Source organism: Castor canadensis, chromosome 1, assembly GCF_047511655.1.
Source record: "Castor canadensis chromosome 1, mCasCan1.hap1v2, whole genome shotgun sequence".
Lineage (NCBI taxonomy): Eukaryota > Metazoa > Chordata > Mammalia > Rodentia > Castoridae > Castor > Castor canadensis.
In genome coordinates this window covers 200,929,941-200,950,765 of record NC_133386.1, presented here as the reverse complement: position 1 = coordinate 200,950,765, position 20,825 = coordinate 200,929,941, and the positions used below count along the sequence as shown (strand labels likewise).

At 38.5% G+C, this 20,825-nt stretch overlaps 1 protein-coding gene across 3 annotated transcripts in view; it reads left to right on the top strand.

The window, feature by feature from the left end:
- Atl3 (atlastin GTPase 3) overlaps positions 1-18,123 on the top strand; it is a 50,572-nt gene extending 32,449 nt beyond the window's left edge. For all 3 annotated transcript variants that reach the window (XM_020159030.2, XM_020159029.2, XM_020159028.2), the window contains 5 exons: positions 9,666-9,793; positions 10,376-10,432; positions 11,314-11,385; positions 11,923-12,354; positions 13,412-18,123. In XM_020159030.2, coding sequence (XP_020014619.2) covers positions 9,666-9,793; positions 10,376-10,432; positions 11,314-11,385; positions 11,923-12,354; positions 13,412-13,498 — 776 coding nt within the window. In that variant the 3' untranslated portion in view covers positions 13,499-18,123. The remainder of the gene's footprint in view (positions 1-9,665; positions 9,794-10,375; positions 10,433-11,313; positions 11,386-11,922; positions 12,355-13,411) is intronic.
- The last annotated feature ends 2,702 nt before the right edge of the window (positions 18,124-20,825 follow it).

Here is a 20,825-nt window from a genome sequence, read left to right as displayed (position 1 = left end):
TCTTCATGTCTGTTTTTGTGCCAGTACCATGCTGTTTTTATTGCTATTGCTTTGTAATATAGTTGAAGTCAGGTATTGTGATACCTCCGGCCTGGTTCTTTTTGCTGAGTTTTGCCTTGGTTATTCGTGACCTTTTGTGCTTCCATATAAATTTAATGGTAGATTTTTCAATTTCTTTGATGAATGTCATTGGGATTTTAATGGGAATTGCATTAAACATGTAGATTACTTTAGGGAGTATAGCCATTTTTACTATGTTGATTCTACCAATCCATGAGCATGGGAGATCTCTCCACTTTCTATAGTCTTCCTCAATCTCTTTCTTCAGAAGTGTATAGTTTTCCTTGTAGAGGTCATTCACATCCTTTGTTAAGTTTACACCTAGGTATTTGATTGTTTTTTTGAGGCTATTGTAAATGGAATTGTTTTCATATATTCTTTCTCAGTTTGTTCATTATTAGTGTATAGAAATGCTAATGATTTTTCTATGTTGATTTTATATCCTGCTATCTTGCTTTAGCTATTGATGGTGTCTGGGAACTTTTGAGGAGAGTTTTTTGGGTCTTTAAGGTATAGTATCATATCGTCTGCAAATAGGGATATTTTGACAGTTTCTTTACCTATTTATATTCCTTTTATTCCTTCTTCTTGCCTAATTGCTCTGGCTAGGAATTCAAGTACTATTTTGAATAGGAGTGGAGATAGTGGGCATCCTTGTCTTGTTCCTGATTTTAGAAGGAATGGTTTCAGTTTTTCACCGTTAAGTATAATGCTGGCTGTAGGTTTGTCATATATAGCTTTTTATAATGTTGAGGTACTTTCCTTCTATTCCTAGTTTTCTTAGAGCTTTTATCATGAAATGACATTGGATCTTATCAAAGACTTTTTCTGCATCTATTGAGATGATCAAGTGGTTTTTGTCTTTGCTTCTGTTAATATGGTATATTACGTTTATTGATTTTCATATGTTGAACCACCCCTGCATCCCTGGGATGAAGCCTACTTGGTCGTGGTGAATGATCTTTTTGATGTATTGCTGAATTTGGTTTGCCATTATTTTATTGAGGATTTTTGCATCAATGTTCATTAAGGAGATTGGCCTATAGTTCTCCTTTTTGGAGGTGTCTCTGCCTGGTTTTGGGATAAGTGTAATACTGGCTTCATAAAATGTGTTAGACAGTTTTCCTTCCCTTTCTATTTCATGGAGGAGGGTTGGTGTCAGTTCTTCTTTAAAGGTCTGATAGAATTCAGCAGAGAATCCACCAGGACCTGGACTTTTCTTTTTCGGCAGACTCTTGATGCTGCTTCAATTTCATTTTGTGTTATAGATCTATTCAGGTGATTAATTTCCTCTTGGTTGAGTTTTGGATGATCATAGGTATCTAGAAATCTGTCCATTTCTTTAAGATTTTCGAATTTATTGGAATATAGATTCTCTAAGTAGTCTCTATTGATTTCCTGGACTTCCATGGTGTTTGTTGTTATCTCCCCTTTTGCATTCCTGATTTTACTAATTTGGGTTTTTTCTCTCCTCATTTTGGTCAGGTTTGCCAGGGGTCTATCGATCTTGTTTATTTTTTCAAAGAACCAACTTTTTGTTTCATTAATTCTTTGTTTTTTTTTTTTTTTTTTTTTTGGTTTCTATTTCATTGATTTCAGCTCTTATATTATTTCTCTCCTTCTGCTTGTTTTGGGATTTGCTTGTTCTTGTTTTTCTGGGAGTTTAAGATGTATCTTTAGGTCATTGATTTGAGATCTTTCAGCTTTTTAATATATGCGCTTGTGGCTATAAACTTTCCTCTCAGGACTGCCTTTGCTGTGTTCCATAGATTCCAGTAGGTTGTATTTTCATTTTCATTGACTTCCAGGAACTTTTTAATTTCCTCTTTTATTTCATCAATGACCCATTGTTCATTAAGCAATGAGTTATTCAGTTTCCAGCTGTTTGCATGTTTTTTGTCTTTATTTTTGTTGTTGAGTTCTACTTTTATTGCATTGTGATCAGATAGAATGCATGCTATAATTTCTGTTTTTTTATATTTGCTGAGGCTTGCTTTTGCCCTAGGATATGACCTGTTTTGGTGACGGTTCCATAGGCTGCTGAGAAGAATGTATTTTGTAGAAGTTGGATGAAATGTTCTATAGACATCAACTAGGTCTATATGATGTATGGTATATTTTAGATCTAGGATTTCTTTATTGATTTTTTTGTTTGGATGACATATCTATTGATGATAGTGTGGTGTTAAAGTCTCCCACAACCACTGTGTTGGAGTTAATATATGCTTTTCGGTCCTTCATGGTATGTTTGATGAAATGGGGTGCGTTGACATTGGGTGCATATAGGTTGATAATTGTTATTTCCTTTTTGTCTATTTCCCCTTGTATTAGTATGGAATGTCCTTCTTTATCTCTTTTGATCAATGTAGGTTTGAAGTCTACTTTGTCAGAGATAAGTATTGCTACTCCTGCCTGTTTTCGGGGGCCATTGGCTTGGTAAATCTTCTTCCAGCCTTTCATCCTAAGCCTATGCTTATTTCTGTCGGTGAGATGGGTCTCCTGTAAGCAACAAATTGTTGGATCTTCCTTTTTAATCCATTTCATCAAATGGTGCCTTTTGATGGGGGAATTGAGTCCATTAACATTAAGTGTTAGTACTGAGAGGTATGTGGTGATTCCTGTCATTTAGTTGTTTTAGTTGTTTGAAGGTTTGATTTTGTACCTAAATCGATGTTACTTTCTACTTTCTTGCTTTTTCTTTTCCTGTAGTTTGGTACTGTCTGCCCTTTCATGGTTATGTTGGGTTTCACTTTCTGTGTGCAGAATCCCTTGAAGAATCTTTTGTAGTGGTGGCTTTGTAGTCATATATTGTTTTGGTTTCTGCTTATCGTGGAAGACTTTTATTGCGCCATCTATTTTGAATGATAGTTTTGCTTGGTAGAGTATCCTAGGGTTGAAGTTATTTTCAGTTAGTGCCCAGAAGACCTCTCCCCACGCTCTTCTTGCTTTTAATGTTTCTGTTGAGAAGTCTGCTGTGATTTTGATGGGTTTACCTTTGTATGTTATTTCTCTCTTACAGCCTTCAGTATTCTTTCTTGAGTCTCTGTACTTGTTTTAATGATGATATGCCATGGGGTAGTTCTATTTTGGTCAGATCTGTTTGGTGTTCTGGAGGCCTCTTGCACCTGTATGGGCATAGAGTTCTCTAGATTTGGGAAATTTTTTGTTATTATTTTGTTGAATATATTACACCTTCCCTTTGCTTGCACCTCTTCTCCTTCAATGCCCATGATTCTCAGATTTGGTCTTTTAATGGAGTCAGTGAATTCTTGTATTTTCTTTTCACAGGTCTTGAGTTGTTTAACTAATAATTCTTTGTTTTTTCCTTTAATTACCATTTCATCTTCGAGTTCTGAGATTCTGTCTTCTACTTGGTCTATTCTGCTGGATTGGCCTTCCATTTTGTTTTGCATTTCTGTTTCGTTCTTTTTCTGAGGCTTTCCATATCCTGAGTTACTTCCTCTTTACTTTTGTCTATTTTCGTCCTGAGTTCATTTATCTCTTTATTTATCTTGTTCTTTGTTTCATTTTGGTGTTTATACAGTGCTTCTACAGTTTCTTTTATTTGTTCTGGTGGTTTCTCAAATTCTCTATTTTTGTTGTCTTGGAATTTCTTGAGTGTGTCCTGTATATTTTGGTTGACCATATCCAGTATCATCTCTATAAAATTCTCATTGATTACTTGCAGGATTTCTTCTTTCTGAGTGTTCTTGTGGACTGCATTGTGTTCTTTGGCATAGTTTATCTTTGTTTTGTTGGAGTCTGGATCTGAGTGTCTGTTTTCTTCATTTCCCTCTGGTTCCTGTACTAATTTATTAGTGGGGGGAACTGGTTTCCCTCTTTTTTCTGTCTTCCCATCATTGCCCTTGCTATTGTTACTGTCCCTGTACTGTGTGTAATTCAGTATTGTCTAGCTTGTAATAATAACAATGGTGATATCTAGAATGGAAGGGTGAGAGGAGTGGGGAAGTAAAGAAGGTAAAGAAAAAGGGAAAAACAAACAATTGAAAAAACAAACAATAACAAAAAAACCAGTGCCAAAGAAATAAACAGGGAGAGATAGGGTACTAATCAACAGTAAGCTAAACAGGCATTAGAGAGACAAGAGGATTAAAAAAAAAAATCACCAAGTTCAAATGTAAAGTTTCAGTCTTAATAATTTTGGTGTTAGTCCCTCAGCCTCCAATCCTGGAGATAGTGTCTCAGAACTAGTTCGGTCGTTGTCTCATCAAAGGGGAAAAAACCCAAAAAACAAAACAAGCAGACAAACAGAAAAAACAAACAAACAAAAACCAAACCAAAACAAAAATCCCCAGTTCAAATGGAATTTAAATCCTTCAGCTTCCAATTCTAGCTCTGTTGTCTCATCAAAGGAAGAGAAAAAATGAAAAAAAAAAAAAAGTCTGGAGACAGTTCCATAAATGTCTGTCTGAGGCTGGGGCTCACCTGCCCACTGCTGTCAGCCAGCTGTTGCTGGAGGCTTTATTTATGCAGATCTCAGGAATGAGCTTAACACTCACCTAGCCCAGCAGGTTTTGTTTATTTAGAGTTCTCCCAGGGTGACAGCCACTGTTACAAGCTTTCCCCTCTTCAAGCACCATGGGGGAGGTGGCGCTACACCTGCCTTCTCCGGCCAGCTTGTTTCTTTACAGTTCTGTGAGGGGTTGCCCCTGCCCCCCCTTGGGCAGTCAGGGCACCCCACCCTCTTTGCTACTTGTCTTATTGTTGTTGTTGTTGTTCATTATTCAGTTGTTTTTCTCTTTTTTCCTTGGGTGGGAGTCGGTCTGTCCAGGAGGCTATGCTGATCTGGCCCAGGGTTGTCTGTGGGAGCACCGCATGCCGCTTAGCTCACCTGGTCGTCTGCTTCTCTTGAGCCAGTAGGAGCTAGCGTCTGGCTGCACGGGAGCCCTCCTGGTTTCTCCGTTTACCTTGAAGTGAGGATGCTATGCGTGGGCTGGGTGTGTGGCAGTGTTGGAGTTTTACCTCTTCTTGGTGGTTTTTCCTGCAAGGTGTATCTCCAGCGTCTCTCCAAGATTTTACTTTAGGAAGCATGCTTTCTGCTTCCTCCCTCTAGTCGCCATCTTGGAATCTCAGTCTTTCACATCTTAAAGCACTCTCGCAATAATCTAGTGAAGCAGGTGTCACTAGACACACTTTGCAAACAGAAACGGTCGGTGAAATTAGTTGTTTGCCCAAAGTCTCCAAGAGCTCAGGGAGGAAAGACCTGGTTCAAACCCGGAGTAGGAAGAGGCAAGAAGGGGCCAGCCGTAGTGGAGGGGGCAAGGGCCTCTGCTGCTTTCAGGCTTGGTCTCTAACCTTTACTTTCTATCTGTCACTTGTTTGACATTTTTAAGTGGTTGGCAGCTTTCCTGAGAAGGAAACTTCCAGTGCTTTTTATATGGCAATTGAAAAATGCAAGGTTGAGGCCTGCCTTTGGGAGAGAAATCTGGTTAAGCAGCAGTGAAGCTGTAATCTCTTACCTAAATAGCAGTTCTGTAGGAATTTTCAGAGTTAAGTAGGGAGAGAAAGTTGAGTGTGCATTTGCAGCTGTATGTTGATGAGTAGAGACTTACAGTGCTCCAGTATTAGTCATATTTTTACCAAATCTAAACTGATTTGTTCATCACTGATAGGGAAAATGTCAAGTAGAATTTTTAAGTGTGGACATTTAGGAGAGGATGGATTTTCTTGCCTTTCTTGCCTCAGGGTCATCTCAGGTTATCAGGTTTAAACATACAAAAGTGGCATTGTTTTAAAAAAGCATGTTAATATTTCAGAACATTCTGTTTTGAAATTCAGTTTCATTTTTTTGGGAAATAGGCAGAGTTTTAAGTTTTGTAGCCCTGACTTTTGAAAATTTTGTATCACTTTTGGGAATTCATATTACAATAATTTCTTATGGCAGTCTTTGATGAATTACCACAAACTAGGTAGCTTAAGACAATGGAAAGTTTTTCTCTCACAGTTCAGGAGGCCATGAATCCAAAGTCATGGTTGGGGCTCTGTGGGAGAATTTGTCCACGCCTCACTCCTAGCTTCTGGTAGTTGCTGGCAATCCTTGTCATTCTTTGGCTTATGTCACTCCTGTCTGTCTTTGTCATCACCTGGCTGTGTTCTCTGTGTGTTCTCTCTTCTTTATATTAGCCCACCAGTTTTTTTTGATTTCAGGCCTACTCTTATCCAGTAAGACCTAATTTTGCTAATTACATTTGCATGCGCTGTTTATTTCTAAATAAGGTCACATTCTGAGGTTCCAGATGGATATGCTTTCCAGGAGGTAGGCACTGTTCAACCACTATACTTATATACTGATTATGAATGGTTTAATTACTAAATACTAGGTTTCATGCTTGTTATGTTTATAAAATATAGGACAAACTTTGTGTAAGCAATTTCAGTCTCTTTAACTATGCACTATTTGGTTTCCTCATCCAAGATAGAACTTTCAAATATGTTTATGAGATTTAAGTCTTCCTTACATGAAGAAGCAAGCTCCCCTTGAGCTGATTTCCAGCACCACAAAATAAAGGACCAAACAAAACCAAACCAAAGGTCAATATATATTAATGAAATATGTGTAGCATCACAATAATTAAAAAAACACAAATACACTGGCAGAAGTTGTAATGTATACATAGGAATGTAGAGGTATCAGAATTTAAAAGTGTATTTCCTTTGATCTAGTTTTTTTTTTTTTTTTTTTTTTTGGCAGTGCTGGGGTTTGAATTCAGTGCCTCATGCTTGTGCTCTACCCTTTGAGCTACTCCACACTCCGCCAGCCCCAGTATTCTGTGTTTAGAAGTTTATGTTATGGAACTGTTCAAATCAGTGGATAAAAATTTATGTCCAAGGGCATACACTTTGGTAGCATTATTATAATAGGAAATAATTTGAAACAACATGAATTTGTGATTATGAAGAATTGTTTAAATTACGGTTTGTATACAGGATGGAATAAAATGCTAGGCCTAGTGGAGCACACATATAATCCCAGCATATGGGAGGCTGAGGCAAAAGGATCTCAAGTTAAAGGCCAGCCTGGGCTGTATAGTGAGACCTTATCTCAAAAAATTGTAGTAATTGAAAAAGGTAAGGTAAATTTTACGTGTACTTACGGAAGGAGGTCCATGATAAATGTGAAAAGATTGCAGAATAGCATATGTAGTATGGTCCTATTTTTTTGTTTAAAAAAATGCATGTTTATAATCATTTATTTTTAGTTTTATTTTTTGAGACAGGGTCTTGTTCTGTAGCCCATGCTGGCACACAAACTCCCTGTCTTTCTGCCTCATTCTCCTGAGTTGCTGGGATTACAGGCATGCATCATCATGTTCGACTTGTAAATACTTTCGCAAAGAGACTTAAAAATTAGAATTTTTTTTTTGCCTTGCTTAAAGAATGTTAATAGTCTGCCTTGTGTGTCTCTCTAAGGAATTACAGTTATTATGAGGATTACTCATGAAGAATTCTTACTAGCTTTGTAAGGTCTATTTATATCTTTGTGCTGCATTCCACTGTTTTGGTCAACAGTGGGCTGCATAAAGATAGTCCTATAAGATTATTATGTAGCCAAGATGTGCCATGGGCTGTCCCAGTGTAGGTTTATGGAAGTACACTCTTACGATGTTCACACAATGAGGAAATCGCTTAACGGCACAGTTTTCAGAGTGTATCCCTGTTGTTAAGTGATGTGTGGCTGTATTTTTTAGATTTGGAGATGGAAAGTTTGTAACTTTAAGGAACCTTTCAGCCATATTGAGAGTCTGGAGTGAAGAGTAGATGCTAAATTGTGAATAGCAGATGACTTGTGAGTATTTGGCAAAAGCTAGCTAGAGAACCAAACTTTAGAAGAGAGACCTGTAAACAGAGCTGATATATTTCTCAGAGTTAAAAAGACAAAAACCAAAAACTAGATGTATTTTCTTGAGTGTATACTTGTGTGGTTGCTTATTGAAGTTCTGTGGTCCTCTTCTACACAACCTGGAGATCCACATTAGCCTGAGAATGGTCTAGGGTGGCCACAAAAGAACCTTAATGCAGTCTCTACAGAGCATTTAAGTTTACAAGAGCTATATTCTGAAACCGTTTCTGCATGTTTCCTTAAAAACTTGAGGAATAGTTTTAGTGATTTTATTTTCCTTTGGGGCTTGAACTCAGGGCCTTCACCTTGAGCCACTTTGTCAGCCTTTTTGTGATGAGTATTTTCAAGATAGGGTATTATGAACTATTTGCCCAGGCTGTCTTTGAACCAAGATCCTCCTGATCTCTGTCTCCTGAGTAGCTAGGATTACAGATGTGAGCCACTGGCACCTGGCTGTAAATCTTGGTAAAATAGCAATCTCTAGTTCCCTGTGTGAAATATTTTTGAGCTACTCAGTCTTTCTGTGTGATGAAAGTTAAGACAGTATTTAAGGCTCAAGTGTAGAGTAGTAGAGTGCTTGTCTAACAAGTTCAAGGCTCTTGAGTTCAAGTCCCTGTCAAAAGTTTTTAAACAGATAATACGTTCCCATATTTAAAGTCCCCAAAAGGATTAAAACATATTCAGTGAGAAGTCTCTCATTTTTTGTAAATTTCCAAAATTTCTTTAATATTTGCAAATAGCATGTTATGTACTCCACTTTACTAAACTTTTTCAGTACATAAAGAATTTCTCACTTGAAGTTACACGAATTCATTTTGTCCGTTATAATTAGGTTTGTGGCGTATAGGATAATTTTACTTTGACATGGGCAAGAACATTGTTTTCAGTTGGAAGGTGGGAACCCAGTAAGATGTTACAAGATTGTAGAAATCAGGTTTTTGGTACTTTAATTCTCCTGCAGCTTCATAGTTGGACCTGTCCATTCTTACTTTGAGGAAAGAGCTCTGTTTGATGGCTCTTCTCAACCTTTGTGGGAACCTTATGGAACCTGCAAAGAATCTGTCACCTCTACTGACATGGTTGTGTTTTCATCTTGAGGTGGCACAGGAGCCCTCTGAGGAGGTATAAGAAGTAACTAGCATGGAGTACGGGCTACTTCCATTAATATTAAACTATTAACAAAAATAAACCAAATGAATGAGTAATGACTTCCAGTTGATTTTAGGAGGTGGTGTGAGGGCCTGGCAAAAGTTTAAGACAACTGAAGAGGTTATTAGTTTGGGAAGGTCTTATTGATGACATTCTTTAAAAAGTAAAATTTCCTTGGGAGGTAAATTGTAAGTTTGAGGCCAGCCTGGGCTATGTAGTGAGACCTTATCTCAAAAACAAAACAAAACAAAACAAAACCACAAAGTGAAATTCCTTGAACAGCTAGGGAGTAGACCAGATACCTCAAAATGGAAATCAGGGTAAAGATACTGTACACAATTCTGTTTTGAACTAGAGAGGACTTTATATGGCAGAAGGGAAGAGGACTTTATATGCAAAGATACATTAGGAGAAAGATCCGTCAGCAACCTGGTCATAGCCACAAAGTGTCAGACATAGTGTGGGACCTCCCACCCCTACTTTCAGTTAGCAAATGTTAAAATAATTGGATAGACTGTGAAGATTGTTTTATATTCACCTTGGTTGAATAAGACTGTTTGGCTTCTTGCTTCCTGCTTTATGGACCTGTGAACAGATATTGCTGGTGAATTCAAAGAGCAGCTGCAGGTACTGATACCATATGTATTAAACCCATCTAAACTAATGGAAAAGGAGATCAATGGCTCAAAAGTCACCTGCCGGGGACTGCTGGAGTATTTTAAGGTAAATATGACTTTTAACTTTAAACGGTTTGAATTTTGGTAAAACTGATCTAGGTTGTAAACCATCCTGAATTTTAGTATTAGAAGTTTCCTGGGGGAAATGGTTGAGAAGCATTTTAAGATCCTTAGAGTCCTTCCGGGCATGGGCCACTGGGTGGCAGTATGGGCCTAAAAAGCAAATGGATGTTCTTTGCACTCTCTTAGAGGAGTTTATTACTATGGCTTAAGGAAGATTGGTCCTCAAGGAAGATGGTGTGGACAGGAGGTGGTTAGGAAGTTGCTGTGAAACAACTACTCCAGGCGGACAGTCTCTGTCCACAGGTCATGGTGAGGCCAGTGTGCATGGGGAGTCTAATGGGAATTCTAGCTTCGGTAGGCTTGTGCTGCTTGAGAATATTTTTAGATAACTAAAAATGCTAACATGCACTTTTCAAAGGTGTGTTGTGTTTTTGCTAATTCTTGGATGTTGATCTAGGTCTTTAGGAAAATGCAGTTGTATGATCACTGTTTCCCAAAATTAAAGTATGAATAAGATAGTTTAGAATGGCATTTTTCATAATTGTGTTTATGTTTATATTTTAAGGCATATATTAAAATTTATCAAGGAGAAGATCTGCCTCACCCCAAATCCATGCTTCAGGTAATCAGTTCTTTGATATCCTAAATGACATCCTTTAATTGCTTGAGTTGATGCAGATAGGCTAAAACTGTGCAGATCACTTGCTTTCCCATTATGTGCAGGTCTGTTGAATTTTAGCACATTTTGCATAGCGGGGTGCCGTCTGTTTGTCTGCATTCACAGTGGGACAGTTGAAACAGTACTGGCTTTTCCTCACTGCCCGTCCTGCCAGACACACTTTGGAAAACACCAAGGTGAAACCCATCATCTGTGTCAGTCTTCCAGGCATCTGTACTTTACTTTAGTAGAAGATGTCCTGGGTCTTGTACAAAAGATTTACTGGTCAGATATTTATTTTCAACTAAGAAATTTCATTTGATTAAAACATAGTTTCTGACTTTCATGTGCTAAACATGAAGGTATTTACATATTTATTACCAAATACAGATTTCTTTAGTAGAAAAACATTTTTACAAAGATAGCTAGAGCCTGGGACTGATGTCATAAAGAGATTCTTCCATCTACCTTTTCTTTTGTGGTGCTGGGGGCAAAATCCAGTGCCTTGCACAGGTCAGACAAGAATTCTACCATTGAACTGCATCCTTGGCTCTAACCTTACACCTACTTCTTATATTTAAAACTGAAGCAAAGGAAATAATATTCTCCTTGACTTGGGGAAGTTTAATTTATGCTAGAAATTCTTACGTCTAAGAACAGATGTTTTGGTAGAAAATTTGGTAGAAACTAACTACTAAACTATATGGAGACCTAAAAAATAACAGGAGGTTAATAAAAAATGATAAATGGAGAGTAGAATGAAAGAAGATTTTTTGCTCAGTTACTTGTGGAAAAATGTTAAAAGAGGAAGTATTTATATAGTTCACACTTTCCTTTCTTAAAAGGCCACTGCTGAAGCCAACAATTTAGCAGCTGCAGCCTCTGCGAAGGACTCTTACTATAACAACATGGAAAAGGTATGAGCCATGTGCCTTTTCTGAAAGCTCTGTGCCCTGAGAGTTGTTGCTGACTTCAGAGGCCCAAACTTGATCCTACTTAATGTATCTTAAGAAGATAGGCACCAGTCTGTCTTCAGGTTATCCTGGTAATTGGAATCTTCTAATTATTACCATTTCTAACCAGGCTTTCTTAAAATGTCACTGTTTTTCTGATTACTGCTATCCTGGTTATTTAAGTGTGTTTTTCAGAGGAAGTGAGCCCAGACTTCATTGACCTTGGCTCTTTTTCTTTTGTTTGTTTTTTTGAGACAGGGTTTTTCTATGTAGTCCAGGCTAACCTCAAATTTAGGATCCTTCTGCCTTGACCTCTGTAGTGCTGGGATTATAGGCATGTACCACACCTGGCTTTGGTCTTGGTCATCTTTGTAAAGTTAATGGTCTGATATCTTTTTTTTCTAATATCTTAAAACATTCTGACTTTCTCTGTGTTTTCTCACTTGCTTTATTCTGTGCTTGGAAGGGATATTCAACACTCTGTGTTTTTGTTATTTTTAGGTTTGTGGGGGAGAGAAACCTTATTTGTCTCCAGACATTTTAGAGCAGAAGCACTGTGAATTCAGACATCTTGCTCTGGACCAATTTAAGAAGACCAAGAAGATGGGTGGAAAGGATTTCAGCTTTCGTTACCAGCAGGAACTAGAGGAGGAAATTAAGGAACTCTATGAGAACTTCTGCAAGCACAATGGTAGCAAGAATGTCTTCAGCACCTTTCGAACACCTGCAGTGCTATTCACAGGCATCGTGGCTCTGTACATAGCCTCAGGCCTCACTGGCTTCATTGGTCTTGAGGTTGTAGCTCAGCTGTTCAACTGTATGGTTGGCCTGCTGTTAATAGCTCTCTTCACCTGGGGGTACATCAGATATTCCGGTCAATATCGTGAGCTGGGTGGAGCTATTGATTCTGGTGCAGCATATGTGTTAGAGCAGGTAAGTGGTGCTGGCTGAGGGTTGATGATGGACAGGTATTTGTGCTTCTGTTTTAAAATATCTCATCTTGGGGCTGGCACTGTAACTCAGTGGTAGAACACTTGCCTAGCGTACTAAGGCCCTGAATTTGATCCCCAGTTCCTGCAAACAAATAACAACAACCGAAAAAATACAAAAAAAATCTCAGTTTGGAGGAATTTTGTAGTGAAAGAAGGCTGAGAAACTTATGTTGTTGCTTTTTTTTCCCAATGGGTTTTATATTTTATTTTTTAAGACATCATTTGTTCCTAATATTTTGTTAACATGCCTAAAAATGGCCCTGCAATGCAAAAAATGTTCCAATTTACACATACTGTTTTCCTCATAAGAAACTTCTAATTACATGCTCTTTAGACTCAATTCCTGTGCTTCTCCCCATCTCCATCCCCTTAATTAATTTGCTTTGCTGAAAATCAAGGGCTTTGGAAAAATATGAGCTTAACAAAATGTTCTATTTTGAATCGTATTGAGTTAGAGAATGGATGCCAACTCCTTTCTTTTAAAATCTGCCAAAAATCCAATGGCTTTTGACATCGCTATGATCTCCAGTTTTACAGCTATTTTTCTTTTTTCTGGTACTGGGGTTTGAACTCAGGGCTTCATGCTTGCTAGGCAGGCATTCTGTTTGCCCAGGATGGCCTGGAATTGAGAGCCTCTTAATTCTTGCCTCCTGAGTAGCTAGGATTACAGGCATGAGCCATCAGCTCCTGGCCAGTTTTATAGTTTTTCTGAGACTGGTTTATTTTCCTAAAAGAGTAATATGAACAGATCAGTTAGGTCAATAGCATACAAAGCCAGGGGAGTCTCCACCCGAGCTGCAGAGCTTGGTGTTTCACTGGCTCTTTGAATTATCAGCTGCTGCCACAAACTCCCTTCACATTTGCATTCTCATCTCTTCACTCTCTGCAACATGCTGATGATGGAGATAGATACTAGAAAGTTTATTTCCAGGGATTTACTTTCTTGGTGCTGTGTCATATTTTATTAACTGATATGTTTGATGAATGGACTTTTGCAGGCTTCTTCTCATATTGGTAATTCTACTCAGGCTGCTGTGAGGGATGCAGTTGTTGGGAGTCCACCTGCGGATAAAAAAGCTCAATAGCATCTTAACTGGAGGATCCAGGAGCTCAACGAGCCCCTAGATTTCTGGGTTTCTGCCACTGCCACCACAGTCCAGGTCCAGAGGAACAGCAGATCTGAGACCATCTGGGAAGGGCTAAAATAGGGCACTGTAATAAATGATCTGACCTCTCCTGTGGTTTCAAATTCTTAAACACACTTCCGTTTCTGTTGGAAGCAGTTCTTTTTCTTGCTATTACAGATCTAAGGCTGTGTCTGTTTTCTTACTACTCTCTGCTTTGTGCACTTTATGGTGGTGGGTGATGGTGGAGGGAAGCTAAAAGAAAAAAATGGAAATGCAGTTTTTAAGTCTTTTATGTACCACTTAGTGCCTTTTAAGATGGAATTAATGCTTTACAGACATAAAGGGGAAGCGATGGTGGTTAATCTCATAAAACATGCTGTTTTAGGGTGAAACTTGTCAGTTCTTTTATACTTTACTTTGAGAAGGATTCCTTTTTTTTTTTTTTAAAGTTTACAGAATTTACGAAAGCTTTAGAACTAAAGACCAACTGAGAATAATGCCATCCCACTTAAAAATGTTCCATATAATATTAGAATTCTGTTTGCATACAGCATGGAAAAATCATTATTTAATACTCTACAACGTAAGGTCTTTTACCTGACAGGCTGGCGGTTTTGTTCAGCCTGTTTTTTTTTTTTTTTTTTTTTTAATTCTTATAGATTGTTTTTAGAAAAGAAGAAAACATGCCTTGAAAAGCCAGAGTTTCTCATAAGGAAAGGAATGAGCTGGATACTTTAAAGAAAAAACTGAGTTTAAATGAACCACGTGACCTCTGATAAGTCACTTGAACTTGTGTCTCAGATTCACTGTAGGTTTATATTCATGTATATGTAACACATGACTGTTATGCTCACAAACTGCCATTTGAGAGGTTTGGTTTCTCAGTTCTATGTTAAGTATACAACTTCACTAAGGATTAAAGATATTACCACATATTATTGCCTTTAATTACTGTCCTAGTTCATATGGCTTAGCAGTAATTGATAATTAAATAGTCTGAATTAGGGTCTTTACTGAAACTGTTTCTTTATATTCTCCTATGCACTAATAATGTTCATAATATCAAAGCTAAATTTGTTAACTTTATTTAGTTAATCTCCCTTTATTTAATTTTCCTTTTGTATAGTTGTGTAGCTTTAAAATAACTTTGGCTGAGGAAGGACCAATGTCTGTCTAGCTAGACAATATGTAGATGGTTCTAACAATTCTGTTTTTAAATTCACCTTGATTATGTTTGGAAAGGTTTTAGCGGTTAGTTGCTTTTTCCTTTGATTTGTAATGGTGAACTATTGCAGGTTGTAGAACTTCTTTAAAACTTGCCTGCAAGTATTTATATAAACATTCAGGTGAATGAGTCTTAATTTTTGAGATAATTTGATTTTTGTTGTGTGTATGTGGGGGAAGTAGGATGGTTTAGGCAGAATCTGAGCAAATTTTATATTCATGAAGTATGAAATGAAAGGTAGATAAAAAGAAGGTCTCTTCTTGGCTTTAATCTCATCAGAGAATTTTCTTTTGACTAATACTACCACTCAGGTATTTTTGTAAGTCTTCAATTACTTCCAAGCATTTTACATATTTTCATACCAGATTGTCTTTAATTAAGTTCTTGCTATTTTGTTTACTTTCTGTTACATTTTTAGAAAAATTCTAGCTTGTTCTAACAGTTGTTTACTTATGAGCAATGCCAAGCTTTGACTAATAATTGAAGGTTCACTTCTGAAATTTTGGTGCGTTTTCAGGTGGCTCCTTATCTCTTCTTGAGCCACTCCGCCAGCAGGTGGCCCCTCATCTCTGAAGGTTCTTCAGCCTGTGGAGCTGAGATACTTAACTTTTAATGCAGTAAATACAGATTCCAAAATAATTGTGCAAAGTGGTTCTGCTTTTCATTGTGACAAAGAATGATGTGTGTAAAACTCACTGAAGTATTTGGTCTTTTTTATTTTTTACTTTAATATAAGTTGTTTAAATTCACAATTTCTGTTTTGGCCTTATAAAGGCCAAATTGTTTAATTACTCTGAGGAAGCCCTTTTTTGTCTTAATTAGTTAACTTAATTCTGCCTGTAGAAAGTGATGGCAAAATTTCTTTTCGGGTTCTTAAGAGTTTTCATTAGTCTTTTTTGTTTAACAGTAAATTGATGATTTTATAAGATGCCTTATTGCTGGCTATCAATAGTCTGGGGAAATTTATAGCCAGGTTAAAAAGAGTGTTTCTTATTTGTTACCTTGTCCAGCCTTTTCTTTGTGGGTCAGGGACGTGGTCTAGCCGTCAGACCTCCAGTGTTTGTTCCATGTTTGCTGCTTGCTGCTCAGCTGCTTTTTTCTGGTGGTACTGGGGTTTGAACTCAGGGCTTCATGCTTGCTAGGCAGGCGCTCCATCACTTGAGCCACTCTGCCAGCCCTTTTTATTTTGGTATTTTCAAGATGGGGGGTCTTGGGGACTATTTGCCTGGGCTGGCTTTGAACCTTGATCCTCCCTATCTCTGCCTCCTGAGTAGCTAGGATTTCAGCTTAGCAGTTTTGGTAGGCCTTCTATGTATGCACTTTTAATTTGTATTTCTAACAGTGTGTAGACTACATTCCTATTAATACATAAATGTAAGTCTCAAAAATTTTCCATTAAAATAACTTATTTCATGAGAAGTTAAATGTTGCCAAGTTTAAAAATACTTTTAATTTGCTTCTTATAGTCAAAATAATAGAACCAGGGTTTTGATTCTTTCACTGAGAAATCTTTCTAGGTTGGTTTGTAGACTGTGAGGAAAAACTATCATGTGTGTTGATAAAACATCTTCAGAATCACTCCCGCTTTTTTTTTTTTTAGCAGCATACCAAAAAATCTGTGTATTCCTTGGAAGTTTATTTGGCGCAGAGGATTAACCAGGACTCTGCGTATGCTAGGGAAGCACAGCAGTAGCTGAGCTATAGTGGAAGCCCAGGGTTTACATTTTAATATCTGCTTTATACTTGCAAAATTGCCTAGGAGTATTGTTTATGCGTATTCTGTCTCTCTAACTCACTTGTGCAAATACAAAAATACTGCCTTGTATTTGCAGTCAGTTTCGTTTCATGTCACACTTTCTACTGCTCTGTAGCAGTGGTGCCTTGTGTACAGTGGGTTTGGATGACTATGTATGTATGGGTTGTAGAGACATTAGGTTGACTTCAGACCTGGCAAAAGCAATAAAATATAAAGTTTTATTTTTTCCTAGGATTTTCAAAAAATGAGATAACTTATATGGATGTGTTGATAGAACTATTTTTTTTTTCCCTGTAGAACTTTGGGAATCTTATTTAGGGTGATGTTTCCATCAGAGTTGCTGACATTCGCTGTATCATTCAAGCTTATATTTGGATCCAGCAAAATCTAGGCAAGGGATAAGCATCAGTTATGAAAGTGTAAATTCTGATTAATTTTTAAAATGACATTAAGAACCCTGTTGAATAAATTCCCTTGTTAGTATAAGTCATATTGTAGCTATATTTTGGGTAGTGGTTCTCATTTACCTTTGAGTACATAAGACTTACCTAGGAGGTTTGTTTAAAAAAAAAAAATTCAGATTCCCAGCTTTATACCCAGGAATTACCTCAGTTGATGTGGTCTGTGGATCTGAAATCCTCACTTTTGTAAATGGTGGTATATGTGAGTCAAGAGTTCCATGGGATGGAAGTACCAGTGAGAATGTGCACTTTAGCACTGTCTGGAGGCAGGTGGATAGCTTTACCTGAGGTTCAGAACAGGTGGTCTGCTGCCAGGTACAGTACCATGTTTTACTATGTTCAGTCAGTAGGGTGCCTTTAATTCAGAGGATTATCCAAGCTTCTTAAAGCTGCTTGAAGCACCTTTTTAAAAACAAAACAAGAACCTCAGCAAAACCCTGAATGTAACAAGTGTACTTACTAACAGGTGTGATAAGGATTAAAAAGAAAAAGGCTGGCAGAGTGGCTGAAGTGGTAGAGCCACCGGCCTGGCAAAGCATGAGGTCCTGAGTTCAAGCCCTAGTGCCACCCAAAAAAGTTTTTTTAAAACCAATTTTGATTGCTCTTTTTTGTTTGAAAAGGGAAAAAAAAAAAAAAAAGCACTATGACTTGAATCCCTAAATATTTCATACACAGAAAACCTTAAATCACAAATACCAATAATCCGAAAAGGATAGGATTCCAACTTTGATAGTGATCTAAGTACCCCGTAGCAGGAACTCGTCAAGATAGCTCTAGAGGTAGATTTAGATTTTGAGATCAACTTTCCTTGGGAAGGAACTTCATGTGGCAGGATGTAGTGTTTGTATGATTTGGTTTGATTCCCAAACCTTTCTAGTTCAGATGAAAGTTGTCATGGATGAAAGCCTTAAAGGAGTTAAATCTTGAACATACACAAATTTTCCTTGCTTTTCTTTCATTTTTCTTTTCATAAAAAATGATTTGTTAAAAGTACTTTCCATTACACCCTTGCCATCTTATGGTTTTAAAATTTAACGCAGTTTAAAAAAATGCAACAAGATATTATGCTATTAGTATATTGCATGTTTCTGTATCACTCCTGGTTGTAAGGCCATTTAATGGAATAAAAATGACAACACCACGTCACCTGTGTTCTTGTTGTTCTTGCTGTTCTCTTAAGGGGTAGATGACCTGGTGTCAAAGGCAGTAGAGGCAGGGTGGTTCAAGTCAGCCAACTTTGTCCTGCAAGATGAGAATGCTGTGCTGTTGGTGGGGTTGCTGAAAAGTGAACAGGAACTTTATAGTAATGTGGACTTGTAGTATCTTTAGATTTGTAGCAGTTTCATTTGGTGTCCCATCTGGAGCCAACTGGTTCCTCTCTCGAGGTGGGGCAGACAGGAGGTAAACTGCTAAAGATTTCCTTTTCACTGGTGACCTTGGAGGCAGTTGCACTGATGTCTCAAATCCTGACTAGTAGCTAGACATACCCAGTAAACCCCTACAGTAGGAAGTTTTCTTCCTTAGTTTGGAGCACGTGGGTCAGCAGCCTTCATCCATCCAGCTGTCCATCTGTGATGGTGCTATTCTAGGTGCTTCAGGGGAGTTCATTACAGGTCATCGGGAAGGATAAACTCAAGGTGGATATATGAACAGTAGAGTGAAAACATCCAATACTTGGCGCTACCTCAGTGTTGCCTTTGTGAGGGTAAGGCGGTGGGGGTGGTGGGGAGAAGGAAAGACTAGCCCGAGGAATATGAGCCTGTGTGAATGAGAAGTAGAGTGACATATAGCTTACTTTCATTGTGTTGACAAGTCTAATTCTAATTAGCTTAATTCAAAAGGAAACTGCAAAAGTATTTGTAACTGGGTGTCTAGGGGCAAAACTGACAGGTACTGGAGGAACTTGTCATCAGGGCTCTTACTGTCCAGAGGCTCAGTTATCTGATGGGTTCCTACATGCCCTAGGGAAAGGCAGGCACAAATGATTCTAGGGTTAATGTAAATATTCTCAGTGGGAAGAGGCTTTTTTTTTTTTTTTTCTTTAACCTACTAGCTACTAGAATATATGTAGCTCCTTTCCAAGAGAAGGCTTCTGATTGTTCTGGCTTGTGTCATGCCCTTTGCGGAGTTAGCATTAGCCTGGGGCCTGAGGCACTAGAACCACTTATACCCAGGTCACAGGTATCTGTAGCCAGTGTGATGGGGCACTGTTACTGGCAACTCCACTAGAACAACAAAGTCACCAGATGAAAGACTGCTGGCCACACCAAAACAACTACAGTTACCAGTTCCCCATATTGGTCTTCAGCAAACATGGGATTGAGTGAACCTGGGACATTTCCCAGGTTAGAGGTTTTGGAATGCTCTTTTAAGTGTGAGTAGGAATGGGTGTTCTGCACATTTGTGCAGCAGAAGCTCTTCAGGGCATTTCACAGGATCTGCCTCTTCCTTTTCAGTGGGATCTGAGGGGTTTTAGAGATAGGGAATTTGAAAGAAAAGGCACACTTCATCTTTCTCTTCAAAGCCTGGTTTTTCTAGTCACAAGTAACTTAAAATGGACACATTCCCCAAGCCTTACCACAGCAGCCTGGACACACGAAAACCCTTCATTCAGTTGGCTGACACTTCCTCTGAGGAATGCTGCTCCCACTCTTGAGTTGCTGTTAAGCAACAGATATCCTTACATCATCATGAAGTCTGCTTTCTGTTCCTCGTGTAAAAAGTCATCACAAAAACCTTCCCCCACCCATCCCCCCTACCTGCTCAGAGTCCCCATGGGGTGGGTTTCTGAAGCATGCACAGAACTTTAGCCTTGTGCCGTCTTTTTTCCCACTTGTCCAGTTATTCCTTCACCAGTCAGCAAAACTTGATTTTCCAAGAGGAAAAGTGGACAGAACAAATTCTTAAAAACTAACATCTTTGCCCCTTTCACAAGAAGAATGGAGCCTCATGCAGTGGTGTGCAGAAAACCTTGGACGTTTTGGAGTTAGATACTACTTGGATCCTGTCTACCTGTCCTCCTCCCTTGGGGTGGGGGTGCTACGGTTTGCATGTGTCCCCCAAATTTCCATGGTATTTGAAAGATGAGAGTGATTGGGGAGAGCTCTCATGGATGGAAGCTGTATCATGAAAGTGAGCTCTCTCTGGCAAACTTGCTCTGTCTTGCCATGTGACCCTCCATGTTGTGTGCAGCATGAAGCCCTCACCAGGTGCTTAGCAGATGTCAGTGCCATGCTCTTGAACTTCCAGTTTCCAGAACCGTGAACCTAATCAACTTTTTCTCAGGTATCTGTCAAGCAGCAGAAAACAGACTAAGGAGGTCAAGGTCAGGATGGTGCCGGCATCGCCACTGCAGTTTCTAAGTCCTGAGGCCGTTCTTCCAGAACTCTTTAAAGAGAACTTTGGAAAAGTAAAAATATATAGCTCCTGCACTGCATCCCACCCCCAGTATGCCTTTTGTTTTGCTTTTGTCTGACAACATCAAAATAAAAGATGAGGGAGGTAACATTTGAAAGCAGAGGGTGAGGAGAGGGAGAAGTCTGTGGTCTCAAAACAGAACTTCTTGGGCTGGAGATGTAGCTCAATGGTAGAGCATTTGTCTTAGCATGTACAAGGCTCTGGGTTTGAGTCCCCAGCTGCACTACCACCACCACAAAAATGGAGCCTTCATCTTGGGTTTGGATGACGGTACGGTCACTTTCTCATTCTGCTCAGCGATGTTGGTTGATTGGTAATGCACATAAAAGTCTGGTATTTATATTGCCTCTGATTCTCCTTTTCTGGAAGCTGGTGGGTATCATGTGATGTAGGTAATCCATGCTTCTCATGTTACTAACTGCCAAC